At 38.9% G+C, this 22,648-nt stretch overlaps 1 protein-coding gene across 2 annotated transcripts in view; it reads left to right on the top strand.

Annotated features, from left to right (window-relative positions):
* Nucleotides 1-22,648, top strand: part of PITPNC1 (phosphatidylinositol transfer protein cytoplasmic 1) — a 169,149-nt gene that overhangs the window by 144,634 nt on the left and 1,867 nt on the right. The window contains exons 7-9 of one of the 2 annotated variants that reach the window (XM_025196273.1): nucleotides 7,374-7,529; nucleotides 10,377-10,440; nucleotides 19,125-19,243. In XM_025196273.1, coding sequence (XP_025052058.1) covers nucleotides 7,374-7,529; nucleotides 10,377-10,440; nucleotides 19,125-19,243 — 339 coding nt within the window. The remainder of the gene's footprint in view (nucleotides 1-7,373; nucleotides 7,530-10,376; nucleotides 10,441-19,124; nucleotides 19,244-22,648) is intronic. The other variant, XM_025196272.1, reaches the window with a different exon arrangement.

The following is a 22,648-nucleotide window of genomic DNA, read 5'->3' on the forward strand; positions in this document are numbered from 1 at the left end:
CCTTGGTGAATAAATCCTCACCAATTCCCTTCTGTGCCCCCGTGATGAACTTATAGGTAGCCACAAGGTCGCCTCTCAACCTTCTCTTGCGGAGGCTGAATAGATCCCGTTTCTCTAGTCTCTCCTTGTAAGGCTTGGTCTGTAGGCCCTTAACCATACGAGTGGCCCTTCTCTGGACCCTCTCCAGGTTATCCGCATCCTTCTTGAAGTGTGGCGCCCAGAATTGCACGCAGTACTCCAACTGCGGTCTGACCAGCTCCTGATAGAGGGGAAGTATCACCTCCTTGGACCTATTTGTCATGCATCTGCTGATGCACGATAAAGTGCCATTGGCTTTTCTGATGGCTTTGTCACACTGCCGACTCATGTTCATCTTGGAGTCCACTAGGACTCCAAGGTCCCTTTCCACTTCCGTGCCACCCAGCAGGTCATTCCCTAGGCTGTAGGTGTGCTGGACATTTTTCCTCCCTAGGTGCAGCACTTTGCATTTCTCCTTGTTGAACTGCATTCTGTTGTTTTCTGCCCACTTGTCCAACCTGTCCAGATCTGCTTGCAGCTGTTCCCTGCCTTCCGGCGTGTCCACATCTCCCCATAGCTTTGTGTCATCTGCAAACTTGGACAGAGTACATTTCACTCCCTCGTCCAAGTCACTGATGAAGACATTAAAGAGTATCAGTCCAAGGACCGAACCCTGTGGGACCCCACTGCCCACACCCTTCCAGGTCGAAACCGACCCATCCACCACGACTCTCTGGGTGCGACCCTCCAGCCAATTCGCCACCCACCGGACTGTGTAGTCATCCAAGTCACAGCCTCTTAACTTGTTCACCAGTATGGGGTGGGATACCGTATCAAAGGCCTTCCTGAACTCTAAGTATACGACATCCACCCCTCCTCCTGTGTCCAGGTGTTTCGTAACCTGGTCATAAAAAGAAACTAGACTGGTCAGGCACGATCTGCCTGCCACGAACCCGTGCTGGTTTACCCTCATCATAATTTGTCCTGCCAGGCTCTCACAAATGTGAGCCTTGATAATTTTTTCAAAGACTTTGCCAAGGATGGAGGTGAGACTGAAGAACCTGGAACAATATTTGGTACTTGTGGCCTGATCCAAGGGCCAGTGAACACAAGAAAAAGAATTCCCAGTTACTTCCAGGGTTTTGGGTCAGGCACTTAGATACCATAACAGTGCAAACTATAGGATGGGGGCCTATGATAGTGAGCCTTTATAAAATATCCCTGCCCTTCACAAGGGTGAGACTGATGGTGGCAGACTGGGAAAATGTTTCAAAGTGATGGGCAACCAGTTAGCCTTGCAACTTTTTCATAATGTGAATGGAGCCACATTAGTGCCTTGTGCCCCCTTCAGCCACATTGCTCACTTTGTACTTTGTCCTTGCAAGGCCCAAACTCCCTTCAGATGGAATGCAAGGTTGCCAGAGCAAGAACTGAGTACTAAAAGGTCATCATCAGGATTTGGCTCTTTATTTTCAGTGCAGCACAGTGGAAATACAGTTGTGAACCTTCCCTTTCCATTCCCTTTCCCTTTCTGCAGCCTCAGGTACCTGTGCATTCAAATTTTTGAAGGCAAGGACTCCCCATAAAAATGTATTTCTTGGGTTATGCAAGTTGCCTGTTGACCTATGTGTAGGGCACATCTCAACTTAGAACAATCCAGCCAACTTGTGACTAGACATACTGTCCTTCAAGCAGATGGGTAGGTTTAAAGAGAGCCAAAATGTGGACACTGTGCAAGGATTCTCAGTCAGAAACATTTTCAGTGGATGTCCATGGCCTGTTTGTAGGCTAAGAAGAGTTTTTATCACTAAATCCAGGTGTTTGCTGGGCTAACTTCCAAGAGAACAACATTGCTTTTGCAGCATCCTAATGCTGTTTTGGTTTTGAGCAAAAATATCAAGTCCTATGTGATGTAACATAAAAAAGCAAATGCAATTTTAGGCTGTATAAATGGGAGTATGATATGCAAGATACGGGAGATGATACTATCAGTTGACTCAGCTGGGTTATGGCTCTACTAGAATATTGTATGCATTTCTGGACTCTGTGTTTTCAGAAGGATGTAGAGAAACTGGAGAGGACCCAGACGCAAGAGACAAAAATAATGAGTTGGAAATGTAAGCTGTAAAGAAAAGGGAGAACAGCTGTTCTCCCTTACCAGAGAGGGCAGCACGAAAAGCACTCTAGCAACACAGACTTAAATTGAATCTCAGAAAAAATATCCTCACACTGTCATAACAGTAGGACAGTAGAACAAGCTGCTCAAAAAAGCTGTAAAATCTTCTTCACTGGAGATTTTCAAGCCATTAGCATTTGTACAGGGTAATTTTAGAAATGTTACATCCCCAATTTATGCAGGGGGTGGTCTTAAATGACCCTTGCTTTCCCTCACAACCCTATGACCACATGTGTGATTTGATGTCCATGTGATTTAAACACCTGTTCAATTTTCATTGACAATTTTTGAAAATGTGGCTATTGAGACAAACTATAAACATGTCTCTGTTGATTTCAGAAGTGAATGTGCCTCTTTTTATCTAAAGGTTTACCTTGGCCATGGACAGACATGCATTTAAAGCACTCTGAATCCCAGAGCACTTCCCATTCAGCCCCCTGCAGACACACGGCTCTCCCTGACTTCCACAGAGTGCTTCAAAATGGCCACGAAAGCACGAGCTCCAGAGAGCCGGGGAGCAGGAATCCCTGCATGCCTGAGGATAGCTGAGCACACAGGAGAAAGCTCATTGGGGAACTGCCCTGCTGCGCCGGCAGGCAGAGCCCAGGGGAGTGCTGGGGGACCACTTGAGGAGACAGACATTCTAGGCAGTGCTTCAAAAGGAAGCACTTCAAGGATGTTCCTTACTTTTTGAGAGTTGTTTCTGAAGTGCCTCTTGGGCTATGCATGTCTGTACACTCACTGTTTGAAGCACTCCACACAGTGCATCTCTCCAAGACCCTTGATGGGGAAAAAATGGTGATTTATGTAACAGTTAAAGTTGTAGACGCCTATATCATCATCATCATCACTACCAAAAATAATTTGTAATGTAGTAAGATCTACAAATATTACTGATCTCACCAGGACCACTGTTTCCTCATTCTAGGCAATGTATTCATACACAAGGAAAAGACTGTCCTTGCTCCAAAAAATCTAGTTGTGAGTATATAAAACCAGAATTCCTTAAGGCAGCATCTGAACACAGGATCCCAAAGAGATTCTGATCCACAGGCTCTCAGGTTGACAAACTGGAAATCTAGAAGAAATAATACGTTTTCCGGACAGACTTTATCTAAATAATGAATTTAAAAGCAATCAACAGTAATTCAGTATTATTGCAGTCTGAGCAGGAAGTTCCTTACTGATGTCAAAGGAGCATCCACACTGCTAATAAATACTGGAGTGTAACTAAATTGGGAAAGCAAACTGATCAGGATCTAGGCGTCCTGAATCCGGAAAATAATATTTGATGCAATAGAAAGTATACAGTTAAATGCATCAAATAATGCTGAGAGTCCTGATCTTCTTTATTTTCCTCATGGATCAAAATAATCTCTGGATTTAACTACCATAGAATATATGGACAAAAATATGACTCTTACTGCTGGCTAGAACTGAAATATTAGCAATATCATCAGCCTATTAAGCTTCTCTTCTCTACTAATACAATACTAGTTTATCCGAAAAAGCAAATACAAGAAAAATTCCTTAAAGAAATGAATGGCAAAATTTTCAAAAACATCTAAACAATTCAGATTCCTGAAACTTATTTTCAAGTTGCATAGACATAAGTATTCTTAATGTCAGGCTCTACAAAGATATACTGTAAGTTCTAAAAGTGGGACTCAGCTTCCTAAATCACTTAATCGTTTTTGAAATTTTTCTCCAAAATTCTTAACAGTAAATGGATTGGCTGACACAGTTCTTAACTAGAGTCATTGAACTAAAAAATGGATATTATCATTGGCAATGGACAATCAGAATTAATGACACTGTGGGCGCATCTACATGAGATATTAAATGCGCAGTAGAGTAATTCTACTGCGCATTAGTGTGTCACAGCAAAGCTGTGCTATTGCACTAATGCCCAGTAGAATTAGTCTGCTGTGCATTAGTGTCACTAAAAGCTGTGTGCCAATGCAACTGTGCAGTAGTGCCAGTTACTGTGCATTTAGTTAGTACCTGACCTGTTATTACAGATACTAAACTTAATGAGCCATAACCATTAATGCACATGTAGACGTGCCTTGTAAGTGGCATGATAAACTCCTATCTATCTAAGTTAAGTCAAATATCAAGGTAAGGGGGACTGCGTTAAATGAGCTGTTGTACCACCATGCTTTTATTAAATCTGCTCCTGAAGGAACCAAGAGAGATTATGGTGTGACTTTTGATTGTAAGCTAGTGATTTTGGATATTTATTTTGAGATATCTGAAAGTAGCCTGATTTCTAAAGGATGTGTACTCTGTGTTTTCTGAAAATCAGACCCCTTTACAGTGTCTGAAGTTGGGCAATCTAAAAACCAATGTACCCAAAATCAATATCACTTTTTGAAAATCTTGATTTAAATACATATTATTTATCATCAAATCTCTGAGATGATCTCTGACAGTATTACATCCTAGCAGACAAATATACAATTATATGAGAGAACATGAGAAATGTAAAATCCTCTTTTTTACCTCTGCTATAATACCAGAAAAGAGACTTGAGGGCTGTAACAACTATCTCATTGAAATCAGCATTTACGTTTGAGTTCTGCCCGATTTCTTAAAAATAGTTGCTCACTGCATTCAGCTTTGGTAGGAATATTTAAAATAATTGTATATAGTTGTTGTAACCTGTTTCCTTACTTGTGGCTGTATCTGCTATAATTCTTTGTCCCCAGTCTTTTTGATTCTCATATTTTTTTTATTGCGCTGCTCGCTTCAGGCAGTTATCATCTATACAACAGTTCTTTTCAACTGGAAAATATCCAGACCAAGCTAAGGTCAAGTTTTATTGAATAAGAAGATGGGCAGACATTATGTACCTGTGATTTGTGATGTACAGTGGTATGTTATTCTGATATGTGATGTAGCTGCTTTGTTTTCTGTGATGATGTTTTCTTTTCTCTGGTTAAAACCAGAGTGTATTGCAAACATGTTGCTCGTGGAGGAGGATGTGAAAGTAATAAAAGGAATGACGTACATAAAGATGGGAAGAACATCACTTCATTAGAGGCTAGTTAAAAAAGTGAAACGGTAGAGCTTCAGTTTTATGAACAAAATCAGAAGCTGGGCCATTGGCGCTAACAATAAACATTAGGAAAAAAAAGAACAGAGTCACCAATTTTCCCCTTCCTTAAGTCATCCTTATCCAGACCCTTATTTATGTTATCACTTCAGCACCGTTTATATTGAAGTGTATGTTTAACTATGTTCCTAAATAGGAAAGGACTTAAGCATAAGCTTGCTGAGATCATAGCCTCCGGGGCTTGATGTTTAGTATGGATTAAAGGAGGTACATTGTACTACTACTACTTCACTAATCACTACTACTTCCCTGTCCCCATATTTTGAAAATGAATATTTAATTGTAAATTCTCTCCAAGACTTAAAAGATGTAATTAGCAAGAGCAGACATAAGGCCGGATAGACAAAAATTAACATACTCATGCAATAAATTGCAGCTACTCTCTTAAGTATTTCTTGGATATCCACTTAAATGAAGGACATCTTTTTTATTGTTGAAAGTAAACCCTGAATATATGCTGGCTTTCTTCTCATAACCAAAGCTTCCCCATTTTTTTAATTCATTTTATTATATTTTCAATGAGTTTTGAGAACATGGAAACCTATTTCATTTTAAGAATCAAGTCTGAATATAATCTTTGTTTTTAGTAGCAATTGTTATCTTGGCTTTGCTCTACCTTCAGACTATAAATGTAATAATGTATTCTCAGCTCTCCTTGACTTACTGAAAAATCAAGTAGCTTGTGTTGAAATTACAGATCTTCAGGGTTTTGTCCAAAAGTATTGTGATTGAGCTGTAACTGGAGATTGCTGTATTGCTAGAGTCTTGTACTCATCTAGTTATCTGGATATTTAACTTAGAATTTACAATGGCATTGTCGGGCCCTTAAAATAGATGATGGATCTATGCACTTTGCTCAGTGTAGATTTACATCCATAATGTGACACTCATAAGCTTCAAAAGCATCTAACTACTTTCCTTAAAACCAGTTCCTAGGATCAGCCTCAGGGACAGAAGAGGAAATCTCTTCATGTAATCTTTCGCTGCTCCTATTTCTCTTAGACCTTGGGAGCTTGACTCTCCACTGCCCTCATGCCATGTGTCATCTTTACATCTATGCAAACTGGATGCAAAATGTTGCCACGTCAGGATATAGCTCTTCGTGACTTCTTTACATTTGCTTTGCACAAGCATATATCTGAGAGATAGTTAGCCGTGTTAGTCTGAAGTCATGCAGAAGGCAGAGCAGGATGGCACCACCTTAGAGACTAACCGGGACAGAGAGGCATGAGCTTTCATAGGCAACAACCTACTTCATCAGATTCTGTGAATGAACACCAGCATAACTGAATACATAAGGTACAAGTCATCTAGAGAATAACGCACTTGATAAAGTTTGCAAAGTGAGCACTCCTCCATCTGAGACATTTATAATGAAGGTTTTCTGTGTTTGGGGTTCGGTTTTTTCACCTTTGAGTTTATTCTGCTGCTCTTCCATCCAACTGACATGCAGTTCCTGGATGAGAAATAGGCAGGGTCTATGCATACTATGTACATGGCACAATAACGTCTGTTTTCTTACTGGTTTCTTTAGATATGAAGTACATGAATTACTTTGTAATTTTTTTTAAACCAGTGCCATTAAATTTACTTCTAATTCTCAATGGTTACTTTATAGCTAAGGATTAGGTTCAAGAGACATCATTCCTTCTGGCTCCTGTGGTGAGCAAATCCCTGCTTTTGCACTATAATGCCCAGTACAACGAACTAGCTCCTATTATCGTGGGTATCATGGAGAAAGGATACAGTGAGCCACAGATCTTGACAATAAGTTGAAGCAAATGCATGTGATCGGTCTTGATTACATCCTTGTATGGCACTTGTGTGAGTGCATATGTTATAGGGGTGAGACATAGCTAAGTCCAAAATTGACATGGTGTTCAGGAGCTTTATGTGTTTTATCATGTCCCATTATTCATTTAAGCAGCTTCATGTTATATTTCCATAATACTTCTTAACGTGTTTCCATGGTTCATTAGAACTTAAAACAGGGACATCAGTAAACTAATAAATAAAGACTTTCCCATCAAAGTCTTACAATCAGTCTTCCTTGTTTTGCAGGATCCTAAACATTTCAAGTCACAGAAGACTGGCAGAGGCCTGCTAAAAGAAGGCTGGAGAGACACTCAACAACCAATCATGTGCTCCTACAAACTGGTGACTGTGAAATTTGAAGTCTGGGGACTTCAAACCAGAGTAGAACAATTCGTACACAAGGTCAGTGATCAGCTATACCTTACGGCACGTGCCCCGTATGTGAGCAGATCTAGTGCACCAGCTGAACTGGAGCACTGGCCTGCATCTGGACAAGCCTCGAGGTAGCTGAAGCCAGGGAGTTCAACTCTAAACTGCTTCTATTCCTTCCTGATTTTCAAGGGTATTTGCATATGGAAGTTTTTATTTGCCCATTAAAGAGATGGAGGCCAGCTGTAAAATTTCTCTGTAAGTACAAACAGCCCCCAAAGACCGGAATTGTTTGGCTCCAGGGTTCACTTTCTGGCCCGTCTCTGAGCACAGCCAGCGGGAGCATCTCCAGGGCTGCAGTCCTTGCGTGTGATGAACAAACAACCTCTCTTCCTGCAGCCTTCCCCAGAGACCTCCACTGCTGGTAAACTCATCGTCGTCCCAATGACAACAGCTTTATTGTGAGACTTCTGAGCTGTTCAAAGGCTACATTTAGAATACAATGTTTCTAGGCTGAAATATTTTTTCCTGTCATTTTATTACCCAAATCTTTTAATATCTTTATTGTTCTAAACAGTTTTGGGGATGTGACCTAACTAATTATATCTAGTAATCAGATTCTGCCCCCTCATTTGGTTTTACATCAGTGACAACAGCAATCATTCTCAGTAAACTGAATCTGAGAGCAGAATGAGGCCTAGTATTTACTTTAATTTGACAGCCACCTTAGCTTTGATAGTTTATATATTTGGACGCAGCCCCGCAGAGGTGGTGCAGTCGCCTACCCTGGAAATCTTCAAGAGGAGACTGGACGGTCTCCTTGCTGGGGTCATTTGACCTCAGTTGTCTTTCCTGCCCGATGACTTCCAAGGTTGCCTACATCTTATGAATGAATGAATGAATAAAAGGTCCTTTTTTCTCATTGTACTAGTCAGCTAACCTATAATGCTAAGAACGAAAAACCTGGCAACCTCATCAGGAAAAATGTAAAGCCAGATTCTAACCATAATCTTACTGCTGGAGCTACATTAGTAAGAAATCAGTGTAACTGGAATTAGAATTGAACTTCTGCCATTTGCTCTGGTGACAGCTGTTTTTTTAATTACCCACAGGTTATGAAGTATTATTGTACATAATTAAAAATAAATTTACTGCTGTAAAAAAAAATCACACCTCTTGTGACACATAAATAACTTAACTACTGCCAGGAGATGGAGGCTAGAGGGTCAAACCCAAAGTAGCCTTTTCCCTGCTCTCCCATATGCTCTTATATAATCCCAATAGTCAGAGTGTCTGAGCAACTCATAGCTTTTTGTACATTAATCCACACAAACTCCTGCAAGGCAGGTCAGTGCTCTTATCCCCACTTCACAGAGGAGGAATTGAGGCAAAGAGAGACTTACTCACTCACCTGAGATCCCAAAGAAAGTCTGTGGTAGAACAGAGACTTTAACCTGGGTCTCCTGAGCCCAGTGTTGTTTGATTTGAAAAATGGCAATTAGTGTGCTTGAACTTCAAACGTATTTAACAAAAATTATCATAATTGCAAAAATGTAATGTGTGTAACATGCCTACAAGCACATCTACATGCACAAGGCATGGGACTGACAATTTAAGGTGACTTAAGATGAAAAATTAATTGACTATGAACATTTTCCTTCAAATACAAGCAAGCTTTGGATCATCCTGAATTACTGTGTATTTTGCCCAAATTTGCAAGTATCTGTTGTATGTCACACCAGGATAAATCAACCACACAACAAGGACAGTTATCATACATCTGGCAACACTGAGTCTCAAGCAAACACCTCAAACTTCTTCCCTAAAACACAGTATAAGCACGTTGGGCTTGTCTACAGATTGGTAAGATTCAAGATTGGCAAGCAGATTTAGGCTAACAGAGTGCAATCAGCTCTGAAGATGAGTTAATATTAATGTGTCCAATTTATCCATCACTTTTGAATTTGGCCAATTAAAAATTCACTTAGGATCAGACCCAGAATTTCTAAGGACTACAGGTCCTGGAAACTGTTTATTCCTTTAACGCTTTAATTTCTTCACAGACCACTTGCAGAGAAATTTAAGAAAGTTAAGAGGTAAAATATTAAACCATAATTGAATGCCAAATTTTAGACAGCTGTGTTGGATTTAACTACAATTGTTGTATCTTCTGATTTTGATTTCCTGACGTTCAGGAGGCTTGACACTGATACCGTTGCTCATTTTCATTGCGTGTTTGATTCTCAATGCTGAATTCAGATGCCTTAGTGCATGTTCAGAGAGCTCACGTGATAAACCTGCAGTTGCAGATGCTTCTCCAATGCAGCAAGACCCTTGGAATTCAATCTCTTTATTTAAACGTCTGAATGTTTCATAAAGGTTTTGACTCATATTTTTGGAGAGAGTTTTCTGTGTATATAATCTGCCCAGGTTTTTAATCATCGAAGATTAAAAAATGGAGTATTCTACAAGTAGAAGTGAGTAACTTTCACATAACAATAGCATCCAGGAATTTTTACAGTTCTGGCAGGTAGTGGGAGTTTTCCAATCTACTTGTCGAAAAATTAATTAATTAATGACACAATCACTATGTGGTAGGATTCTTTACATTTATCAACTTTCTATACATGAGAAGACATGGCAAGAGATGAAAAGAAAAATGAAAGAGAAGGGAGTTCCAGTTTCCTTGCCAACGATTAATGCATTTGTTGTATCTGTTCCCAAATAGCATATGTCACCAAAGCTCCTTTTAGAGTCTCAGATTTTAGGATTTTATATTCTTAGATTCTGTAGAAAAAATATGATGCTACCCTAGCTTATTATTCTAAAATGTTTTGGTTGGTACAAAAGATAACTTCAGCCATTTTTCTTATTCCACAGGTGGTCAGAGACATATTACTGATTGGTCACAGACAGGCTTTTGCGTGGGTTGATGAGTGGTACGGTAAGTTGTCTTTCCAAAATTAATTAACAAAACAGCTTTGTAAAGGAACTAATCCAAACCCACTGAAATAAATGGAAACAGTTCCATTTACTTTCACTGACCATCAAGCCCAAAATGTAAAGATTATTCATTCCTTGTACAACATGCCAAACAGCTTTACTGAGAGTGGGGGCTACTTTTACATCCCATTGTATCCCATCTCATTGCCTCCAAACACAGAACGTGCTTTCAGCAGATCCTTCATTGCCAGAGTTAGTCAGATAGTATTCAGAGGGTTGGACAGTACATATGATTTCATGCATTTTAGAGCATATATATGCCCATGATCCAACCACTCTGCATTTTGGAAGTTCACTGAAGTCCAGGTTAGGAACAATCTATATTGAAAATAGTACCTAATATTAACTCTGCTTTTGTAGCACTAATGTAGAATCATCTCCATATTGCAGGTCCTTGAGGTCTCCATTTGGCCCGTGTTATTTCCAGCATAATTTCAGGTTTTCGGAATGGATTTTAAAGTGTTAACATGCAATATAGAAAAAAAACACAGAGTTCTGCAGTCCTGTTTGGAAAAAAAAGGATATAACAGCTACAAATTAAAATCTACTGGGTCTGATTCAATAGCAGCTGCATGCACTAAATTCCCTTTGAATCCATGCAGCAGCTGCAGGAATGGGTGCTTTGAATTGTACAGGGTAATTGTGAACATCAAACTAGTCTATTACATTTTATCAGTGCACAAATAAGCATTCAGGTTTGTGCCTTTTACAGATTGTTTCATGAAAGTATTCATTATCATAGATATATGTAGCTCTGTTTAGAAAATGTAGAGAATTGCAATTTGGAAATCTATTAAAAAAAGAAAATTTAGTTAGAATCTCCTTGAGTTTCACAGAAACACTGCTTTGGACTCTTCAGTGAATAACCTTTGGGACATATAAGCCTGATTCACAGAATAATGCATTCAGCACTCAGAAGCGTCCTACGTTACCTTGCTTCTAGGTACCTTGGTTATCTTGCTTACCATCCAGGACTACTCCTGATTAATGTAAACTGGCATAGCACCCTTGATTTCACAAATTTACATCAGCTAAGAATCTGCTTGCATATATGGGGTACTGATTAGTTAGAAACTAAAAAAGAATTTGCTTTTAAAATCACAACTTCTCTTATTGTACAGTTTTAATAAAGCATGAGAATACATGTATGATGGTGTCGCAGTCATAAACATTTTGGCAGAGTTAAAATGGGTCTTTTATTTTTCCTCCGGGGTTTTTAATTTAGGGACAGTTGTAAACCAGTAAGAGGATTCTGCATCTCTAAACAATTGAAAATGAGCTGGACTTCCTCATATGGCATATGTCCCATACCTCCGCAAACTTTTATTTGATGAACTATGGTTATAAGCTTTCAAAAACACCTAGAATCAATGCTCAGACATCAAGTATGCTCTAGATACAAATGAGAGTTTACAAATACTAGTTTTGCTTATATTTTCTAATGAAAACCATGCTCCTTCATTTCCTTAAGCTTTGTTTTATATTGATATCATGGGGTGTGTTTATCTTACATCATCTTTTATCGTCTCCTTTTCAGAGAGGAAATTTGATTTTTGAGACAGATGAATTGATATAGATAGATAGTGCTGATTACAAGTAACAAGCAACAGTAATGTGTACCTTGTTATTCTTTTAGTACATTGAACTATGACATAAAATGTGCACTGAACTTTATGCAGTAGACTCTGATCACAAGTATTTGATTTACATGGTATCTAAAGAAGGCAGCAGTGCTGACAGAAACCATTTGCTGTGTCCACACATGCATGCATATGCAGTTTGTGGCACCACACACCTCTTTGTGGTGCCACAAACCATATGCGTTGCATGTTAAACCATGTGCAGTGCTGCTAATTTGCAGCTCAGGGGACAAAATTTGCTACCAGGAAATCCCAGTAGCAAAAAAAATACCCTTGGAAAAAAAAGTGAAACGAAGCACACCAAAATAGCATGTGCTGGGACATGTAGAGACAGAGGAGCAGGCAGCACAGGGGCTCCATGGAGATGGGGGAGCAGGCCCAGGCCCCGGGCCGCTCCCCAGGTGGCTGGGGTATAGGGTGCCTCAGCGTGGGGGCAGCCTGACAGCTAGCCCCACACAGGCACCCTGTGCCCCAGCCAGTCCCCTCCTCTGGTTACAGCAGCATGCCAGGATCCAGGAGGAACTGGGCACGGCAGTTTGCCCTTAGGAGGACAATGTGTTCCCCAACAAAACGCATGGGCAGGGGCACGCGCTGTGACACAAAGTAGCAGCACAAATTTGTGCCGCTACAAGCACATGCCCATGCTTGTCTGGACGTGGCTATTGTGTCTATTTATTGACTGCTTGGCTAAATTTAGAAAAATCTAACAATTTAAGGCAGTATTTCAGCTTGTTTTTCATTTCTGTCAATAGCCTGAGGACATGTCCTCATTTTGTGGGATTTCTTTGTGTAATTAAACAAGCATTCTGTCTGTGTGGCATTCAACAAAAAAGAACATCCAAGATGCATGACCACATAGTTGTTTCTGCCAGTGTTTTGGCTGCTGATGAACTTCAGCACAGATTGCAACTAAAGACTGAGGAATTCCTCTTCTGTCACTTGCATAAGAGAACTCAGAAAATCATAACAGGAATGGAGCAATTTACATAGGAATCAGCATCAGAGAAGCAGCTGTAGCCAGCATGGAATGTAAAGTTTCTGGTTGCATTCATAAGATGAGTCAGGAGAACTGTATCGAAAATCTTTCTTATGCATTGGACAGTTCTTGTGCCCCCATTATGCACCGTTGGCTCACCATACTCTGTATAGCAATGGTGAAAGGAGAAGAATATGAATCTTTATTTCCCAATATGAACAATATATTTTTTTACACAAAAAGGCACCTCTGCTCATGCAGATTGTAAAACATTATTGGGAACTTGATCTTTAAAAAATGTTGAGTGTGTAAAATGGACTTCTGTAGATTATCAATCTGCCAGAATTTGGAATGGGCTTCCAGGGGAGGTGGTGCTCTCCCCTATCTTGGGGGTCTTCAAGAGAACGCTGAATAGGTATCTGGCTGGGGTCATCTGACCCCAGCACTGTTTCCTGCCCAGGCAGGGGGTCGGACTCAATGATCTGTTGAGGTCCCTTCCAACCCTAGCATCTATGAATCTGCAGCTCTGTACAAGGAGCTCAGTTTGACCTTTGCATGGGAAGGACTAGGATTTTCCTTTTTTAGGCCATAGAAAATGTCTGCTTGAGAAGACTAATGAATGACGAAGTAAAATTTGAGTACTGGAGAACTGATTCAAAAAGATTGAGAGCTACTGAAAATTTTGCCAGGGTTACCCCAATATAGGTGTTGATCCTTCATTTGTTCTTACACTTCCAATACTATATGTTCTCTAATTGTTTTAGTGCAAGGGGACCTGTGATTTGCCATTTCCTCACGTGCAACATGTTCAAGAAACAGTGTCCCACTCTATGGCAAGAAATAAAAACTAACAAATACCCATGTAATGTAAATTGCACAGTACAGTTATGTCAGGCTCCAATGTAGAAAAGTAAAACAGTGGTTAAACTTTCTTTTAAGAATTGAAACAAATTTGCCCTTAGTTTAAATGTGTTGGCATCATTGCTGTCACACCAGGGATGAATTTAGCTAACTGCAAAGTTGAATAGAATTAATGACATCAATTTTTTTTTGTGTGAAAATTAACAATGGCTGAAGAATTTGCTTCTTATACCTTTGTTCAAATAATGATTCTGAGCTAAGCAAAATCTTAGATTATACTTTTGTCTAAATGTTAATGCCTCCACATTTAGACATTTTTCAGAAATTTTGTTGTATAATTTTCCAGAAAAGTGTGCATGGAAATAAAGAGCTAAGTATTCCATGTGGCTTAATGATCAATGTTTTTTAAACTCATATTTAAAACAACTATAATGGTCTATAGTACTGGTTCTGAAGAGTCCAGTTAAATATTTCTCACTTAAAAATGTAAGCTATTGTGCATTGTTCAGAAGGTAACTGAGAGACTATAAATGAATAACCCACTGCTGCTGCACTCAGAATGAACCAGTTTGCTATTTGACTGTAAATCTGACAATAACTTTAATTTATAAAGTTAACTTATAATTTAGTAAGATAGTGCTTGTATTTTATCTCTGTTTCCTCATGTGAATGAGTTGCCAGCACGCATCCACCAGGTTAAAGGATTTTGAGGGTACCTTGTCTGGCACGTGTAGGACACACTGATGCTACTTGTTTCAGAGCTAACAATAGATTAGAAAATGAGATATTTTACAGTGTGTTCACTGCTGATGTTTGCTGAATCCCATGCTTTCAACTGTCAATTATTTATTTCAAAAAGTCCATTTGCGTTCACATTTCTTACAAAATTTAACAATTTCCATAACATTGGAGTTCAGTTTGCCTTTCATAAGCCCTGATTGGTCTTTATGCATGACTTGATACACTAATCAAAGAAGGGTTTAAGTGGTAGAGTTTAAATAAGGATAGAGCAGCCTGACTGCATACACAGGCTGTGCCTAACAGATCTGATGATACTGTGTATTGAGGAGTGAAACAAAGACACATCAGTGGAAGCCAAGATTGACTTGGAATCTTAACAGAAGTTTGACAAAGTACCAAACACATGATATGAAGTCAGAAGGTATGGTATGATCAGGAAAGCATTTGAATGACTAAGATGGCTTCACGACCAAGAAGACAGTTCACAAGGGAAAGAGAAGAGGCAAGCAGATTGCCACAAAGATCAGTTATGTTCTCTTATATCTCAGTGACTCAAATGGAGAAATTTTGAAAGGAATCACGCCAAAATAAGAAGAAATATCAGCAAGTACAACAGGAGAGAGCAGTAACATTCAGAATTGCATAACTGGAATTCAGAAGGAATTGCATAATTCACTGAGCAAAAGAGAAAGTGATATCTGATAAAATCTGTACCTTCTTGGTGTATTTTTAATGCCCATCATTGTTCCAGAGCTCTCCCTGGAAAATTGGTCACTATTTAATCCACATTTTTACTGGCAAAACTGTAGTTTCCCCTATTACATGTGCACATGCTTTTGGATATATTTTTTCATGTTACTGTGCTCATTTTCTATTTCCTGTCTAATCTGAGTTTATTGTCAATATGTGAAAAATGGAGCTATGCCATATGATGAAAACAGGCATCTACCTATACATTCTTACTCTGGTAAGTTTACTTTGAAGAACTGTATATGAGATCAGTCCTGTAATTTTCAGAGTATGCTGTTTAGCCCTTACCCAGCAAAGTACTTAAGTATGTGTTTGACTTTAAGCATATGAGTAACCCCATTGACTACCATGGGATTAAATGCTTTGCTGAATCAGGACTGGGCTGCTCAGCAGCTTTCAGGATCAAGCCAGATAGTGGTTGTAGGTCACTCCTAAGCTCTGCCCATCTGTTCGTCTGATCTCTAAAATTTATGCTCTTAAAAAAAAAGCATTATAATCTGATTATTTAACCTGCAACATGTCATCCAAACACAACATCAAAAGCTGGCTCATAGTAAAGAATGAGCTTGTGGTTCTCAAACTGTCAGAACTTTTTTGGTGATCTGATGTTGGAGCAACTTACTGCACTTCCACTAACTTCAATGGAGCTATATCAGGGGACACCAGTACAGGATCTGGCCTTCTTGAGTTCAAAAGAAGTTTTAGGTGTATTCGGATGGCAAAATCTGGTGAAAAGTGGTAAATTGTTTTTGATGGGAGTACAATATATATAGCTCACATGGAAGCATTTACATAAGTTTGACCGTACCCACCATACATGTAAGTCTTTGTGAAAAGAGAGGGGCGAGACTGTTTCTTTGAATTTCCAGCAGGTATCAGACAACGCCATCATTTAGAGCCAGTTTAGGAAAACAAGTAAGGGTGGGCTTAATTTTAAGTACAAGTCATCTCCTCCTTGTTCAACAAAATCCTTCTGCACAAACTTAAAGTTAAAAAGAAAAGGTAGAAAAATCTTTACATATCTCTCCACCACAGCCTTAGAATCACCCCATTTAAAATAATTGTTTTCACAAGTAAATGAGCTATCGATATACAGAATTATGATATATACTCACTCTTTAGGGTTTAAACCAAGTGAAATGTTTTTAAAGGGACACTGTCAGGCAGTTTAAACCTCAAAACCAGGCTTAGTAAAAAAGCAAGAAAATGAATTTACGAACCAAACTTTAATGGGAAGTTTTTATAGCAAAGGAAAAAAATAAAAGGAAAGCAGAAAATAAATGGAGGAAGTTAACTTAAATGCTCCCCTGTGTGATCTGCAAGCTGATTATTGTAGCATTGTACTGCAGCATGAAACTCTGGATGGAAAATTGACTAAAAAACTACTAATTTTGCTTAGGAAGCTGAGTGAAATGTAATAGCAAATATACAATATGGTATCATGTAAATTGGATTTTTTCCCCCAGTACTCATAATGACAGAGAGAAGGAAAAGTTCAAATATATCATTTTTAAACTGACAGTGTCCCTCCAATATGTGTAGTGATAATTTTAAAGCTAAAAGCTTTGGGAGAGATTTTCAAATGGTGTAAATCAGCTCAGAAGAATCAAATGAGTTCTGTACCAGTTTACATCTGCTGAGAATCTGGCCCATTGCATATTAGAATCAACTACTGATAAAGAAAAGACATTGTTTTTACTGAGTCGAGTATTACTGTATTTTATAATTGATTTGACTAACATATATTTAACCTTATCCTGAGGTACATCTATTTTCATACTGTTGTTCATTCAGACTTTGCTAATAAAGAGCATGTTTTCTGCTTGGCAAATTTTCTCCTTAGCATGCTACTTACATTGCTTCTTAGCTTGTTTTTTTCATTTTGGGTAATAGTAAAAAGAATAGGTTAAATGATAGTTCATTTAATGTTATTTCATGTTTCTTTGCGATCGGTATTAAAAAGGAGAAAGGAACCACTAGTGAAAAAGTACTGCGCTCTGTTGTGTTGAACTAACGAGATAAGTGATGCATTCCACGTCACGTGTGTTCTTGTTAACTGAAACAAGCCTCATATCATATAAGACAGGGAGGGGTTGTCAACTGGCGGTACCTGTACCTCTAGGGGTGCTTGAGAAGGCTCTAGGGGGGACACATGGGTGGGTGGGGACGGAGTAGTGCCATGAACCATCCCACACTGCCGCCCAGGCGCCGCCTGCCCGGCCAGACACAAAGGGTGGGGGAAGCTGGCAAGTGGCGGGGGGGGGCCTGCGTTTAGCTGCTGGGGGTACACTAATCCAAAAAGGTTGAAAACGCCTGATCTAAAAGGAAGCAGCAGGTCATAAAATGCCACAAATCCAAATGATGCAGAAAACACTTGAGAAAAATGGAAGCAGCAAGAGCCCAATAATCTCTAGCTGCTGTGAAAATTTCAGCTAACATTACATCTTTAGTAAACGGTGTGCTTAAAAATTTGAAAGGCTACTGAAGTCGAGTTTAACTCATACAAACAAAGACTGCAGGATACTTCCAGGACACTGAAAAGAATGGACCAGATTCTCACATTGAATAAAACCTAACTAAGCAATTAAATGCACTGAAGACAGTGAGTGTACTGCCCCTTGTGATTAACTGGATTACTTATCTTCTTACCTTAAAATGCAATAAAACCCAAACTTCCTTTTGCAATTAAGATAAGGAAAGGATTTGTTAGTACTCAAATAGAGCTCATTTAACAGACTTCTAATTGATTCTGTCATATACCATTTTATTCTGTAAACTGACAATATCAGACAGTATCAGACATAACCAGGCCATGCTACCCTTTCTTAACATTCAGGACTGTTCTGTATTGTTTTCACTTGTATAAAGCAAACTTTTTATAGTATCCACTAGTAAATCACTTAGGCTAGGTACAGGTAATCAAAAAGCCCAAGGTGGAATCAGTCTAAATTACACCGTTTTCTGTAAGGGGCATAGTTTAGATCGGTAGCAAATGTTCACCCTTTGGTGGGGGTGGCAAATCTTAGACCAGGTTCTGCCATTTTTAAACCAGTCTGTGCGCCAAACGTCTGTTCTGTTACAGGAATAGACTGGTTTCCAATCACTTACACCAGTAAAAATGTAATGTCTGTACCTGGCCTTAGTGTGGTGATTTTATGTTGGCTTCTGTATTTTGAGCCAATGTAAGCTTCAACAATGAAAGTGTCTTTTTGTTATAAAACATGCCATATTGTACTAAAGATAATGCTATAGAGTTTTCTTTGGAAGTTTCTTAGAAGGTAAGTAAATCTTTATGATATATCTGAGGGGTATTTTTTATTCTAGAGTATCTTCTAAAGTCAATTTAGAAGATCTTTGCCTGTACCTATGCCTGCACTCCAACACTTTTTGCCTAGCTCACTCTACATAGATGCCCCTAAACAATTTCCACTCCTCCCTGTTCTGTATTCCCTTTGACTTAACCTTTTTCCACTTTCCTCAGCTGGTTTAACTACCTTTATGATCAATTTTTCATAAAGCTAGTTGGCTCCCCGCTTTTTTTTTTTCAAAAACCCTTCTTTGGCTTCTGCTGAAAGATTATCTATCCCTAGCATCTTCCTATTTATTAAAGTTTGCATTGAATTAATGGAAAATGCCAACATTTTGAACTTTTTGCAGATATGACTATGGATGATGTTCGAGAATACGAGAAAAATATGCATGAGAAAACCAACATTAAAGTTTGCAGTCAACATTCATCTACTGTGGATGAAATAGAGAGCCATGCCAAAGAAAGAGTATGTAGATTTTTGAAACATATTGCCCACTCTCGCCGAATCCGCACATGCAAATGACAAGAAGCGGGAACAACTTTAGGCTTGATCCAGCTCTCACTGAAATCAGTGGTAGTTTTAACACTGATTTCAGTGAGAGCAGAATAAATTCCCATAGACTATAACCTGCATGTGCATTACACCCTGAACTCCCTATGATGTAAGAAAGAAAGATGTCAATCTCATCTACAGCTCCCAATCTGGCAGGAGAAAAAAATTTAACCCCCTTCCCCTCCAAACCTTGGGTGTGCCAACAATTTTAGTAGGATCAAGAACACAGCCGTGTCAGATTTGGCTACCAATGATCCTGATTTTTTCAAAGCCATATGAATGTTCAGGTTGCGTCAATCAAACAGCCAAGAACTTGGAGAGTGGAAAAGTTTTGTGTGGCTGGTGAAATTATTTGCGCCAACAGGGAAAAGGCTAAAAGGATTTTTCCCCTGATGCCTTCAAGGTCATGTTTGATGTTTTTTTGATAAACCACAAACAAGGGTCCTGAAAGAAGATGCTGTGACATTTTTCTCTTAAAATATTAATATGAAATGTTCCTTCTCAGAAAAAACTCTCATTAATGTGAACAATGGCTTTGCGCAAGTAAAGATTATAGGGCAGATCATTAAGGCTAGATTATTATGGTCTTCTTCATATCTTACATCATTAAAGCTCTGACTGACTTTGAAAGATTACCAAAAAGGAATTGCTGAGAGTCTGCTTCTTATCCCACACCAGATTTATACTAGTGCAAATCCATTGACTTCAGGGTTACTCCAGGTTTCTACTAGCAAGGTCAGAATCAGACATAAGACATAAGATTTGGCCATGTGAATAAAGACGTAAGATTTGGCCATATGAACTTTGGCTAAAAATGCCTGCAGTCCTTTTCAACACTGACTTAGGCCAAATTGACAATTATAGCCATGGCAGAATTGGGCCTTTATTAACTTCTAAAAAAAGACAGAATGGAGTCTCATATTTTTGAGTCCTTCTCAGCTCAGTGTAGGATTAGTTTTATTTGAGCACATATCAGCATGTGAGAGAATCTGAGATGAGTATAGGCAAAAAAGCAAAAATCAAGTACAGGTAGAATGAGTGCTCCCCATCTAACTCGGAGATGACCAGATGGAGAGCAGGTCACTTGATAGGACTTCCATTAATATACTTTTCATGCTGATGGCTTTCTTACTGGGGAATCTTCCTCTCCTTTTCCCTCCAGTTCATTCAAGCACTATATTATTTTCTTTTTGAATTAGTAAAATGCCTAATCTAGAAACCATTGAAGTCAACGGAAAGACTCTCTATAACATCAGGTTTTGTATTAGGTGTTCAGTGCAAAAAACAATTTACAATGACACAGTAAGTTAAAGAAATGTAAATCAGAAAAACGGGACCAAAATTATTCCTGTTACAAGTGAGTACAATTCCTTTGAGCTCCTCAGCTTACTGCCATGTTAACACGGGGCAAATCCAGTTTAAATAAGCTCTTCTCCAAGCTACAGGAGCTGCTGTAGACTGAAAATGCCCCTGGAATAGTAAAGTCTGTTTGGAAAGAAGAAGGCATTTGGCACTGTATGAGGGTTTTCATCATTTTATATGATTCTATGAAAAAAAAGCATAGAGCGTCTTTCACACATCAGTGTCCCAAAACATTTTATAGCCAAAGCTACGAAGTAATGCAACTGTGTAATATTAAAATGCAGGGTAGTTATATAGAGCTAGTATTTGAGTTTGCTATGTGAAGCAGATAGTATCCACATGGCTAGCAGTATTACAAATATCAATCCTTAAAAAATCAAACCCTAAAAATCATGAAATTTGTTGAAGGATTTTATAAACATTTCAAATAGCATTTTTTAGATGTTTGCTCTTCTGTTTTGTGAGCCAAAAATTAGTTCATGTTTTCTGGCTGAAGCTCCTACAGTCCCCAAGGCTAGAAACCTACTTTTTTATAAAATGAAAGTTGAGCCCTCATATAATCCCAGCTCCTAGACATGTGGCCTAAAGAAAAACAGCAAAATATCACAAAAGCTGCAATACAGTCTTGAGAGATGGCAGTACTGGGCAAAGGAAAATAACGATGGTACTGGTAACTTGTATCTACTCCATTGTTTAAATATAATAAACTATGTTCATATAGAGGATACATGGCACATCTTTAGTCGTGTCTTCACTGTGAAGGAGCAGGGTTATTAGCAGCTGCAGAAATACTGTGTACAGCAACGTGGACAAACTTCTTTCTTGATATTTGCTTCCCATACATCTATTATTGCATATAATGTAATGCCTAAAGAGTGTTTATAAAAACATTTGTTGTACTGGGAAATAATTTTTACTGACTGCCTATTTTAAAGAGCTTGGAGACTGGAGTTGTGAATTTTTTGGAAAATCCAAGTTGCAGTAGCTTCCTGCAAGCCTATTTCTTGTTTGTGTAGTTTGTGCCAGGTTTGAGGAAATGTTGCTGACCTTTTGCTGAAGCTACTTTGAATTTTGTGTTTGTAGAGAAAAACCAGCTAAATCTCACCTGATTAGGTATTTTATTAGAAAGATTTTGTACAATTCTTCCTGGAATGTGCTTACTCTGAATGTGCTAATTCTGCCCTCTTGTGGATGCATACAGCAGTGATGATATGTCAGGTCCATTTAATCATTTCTGTATTAAAGGATTTCTCTGCTGTGTAGAGAAGCAGTCTGTGGGCCTGATTCACCATTGGCTTGTACCTTGTAGCATCATTTACACTTGTTCCGACTAACAGTGGGCATGTCTACACGAGACGCTAAAAGTGCAGTGGGCTAATTCTACTGTGCATTAGTATGTCATGGCAAAAGCTGTGCTAATATGCAGAATTAGCCTACTGCACATTAGCATCACTTAAAAGATGTGTGCCGGCACTATTGCGCAGTAGTGCCGATTATGGTGTATTAAGTTTAGTACCTGTTATTAATGCACCATAATCAACTGTTACAGGTACTAACCTTAATACACTGTACTTACGGTGCGTTAATGCACATGTAGACGTGCCCAGTGTAATGCTACCAAGTCTGATCTAGTAGCATTTTCACATATTTTCCACCGGTGTAAGAAGTATTTGGTTTGTGACCTGGTTGTAATTTATTAAAGCATTCTGACTTCTGGATGGGGAAGTTTGAAGATGTATTTTGACCTCAGTAAATTAACAAGGGATTTTTTTGGCTTAATCCATATGATGTGAATAGTAACCAACAAGAAGACACAGTGGGCAATGCCCTCACAGATACGCATGCAATTCCTGCTACAAGTCAACAGAAGCTGGGCATACTCTATGCCTGGAAAAGGGGAGAATTTTACATCCCTTAACAACAGTGCTGTGTCAGTGCTTCTTTGAAGTTATACTC

This window comes from Alligator sinensis, unplaced genomic scaffold, assembly GCF_000455745.1.
Source record: "Alligator sinensis unplaced genomic scaffold, ASM45574v1 scaffold282_2, whole genome shotgun sequence".
NCBI classification, from domain to species: domain Eukaryota; kingdom Metazoa; phylum Chordata; order Crocodylia; family Alligatoridae; genus Alligator; species Alligator sinensis.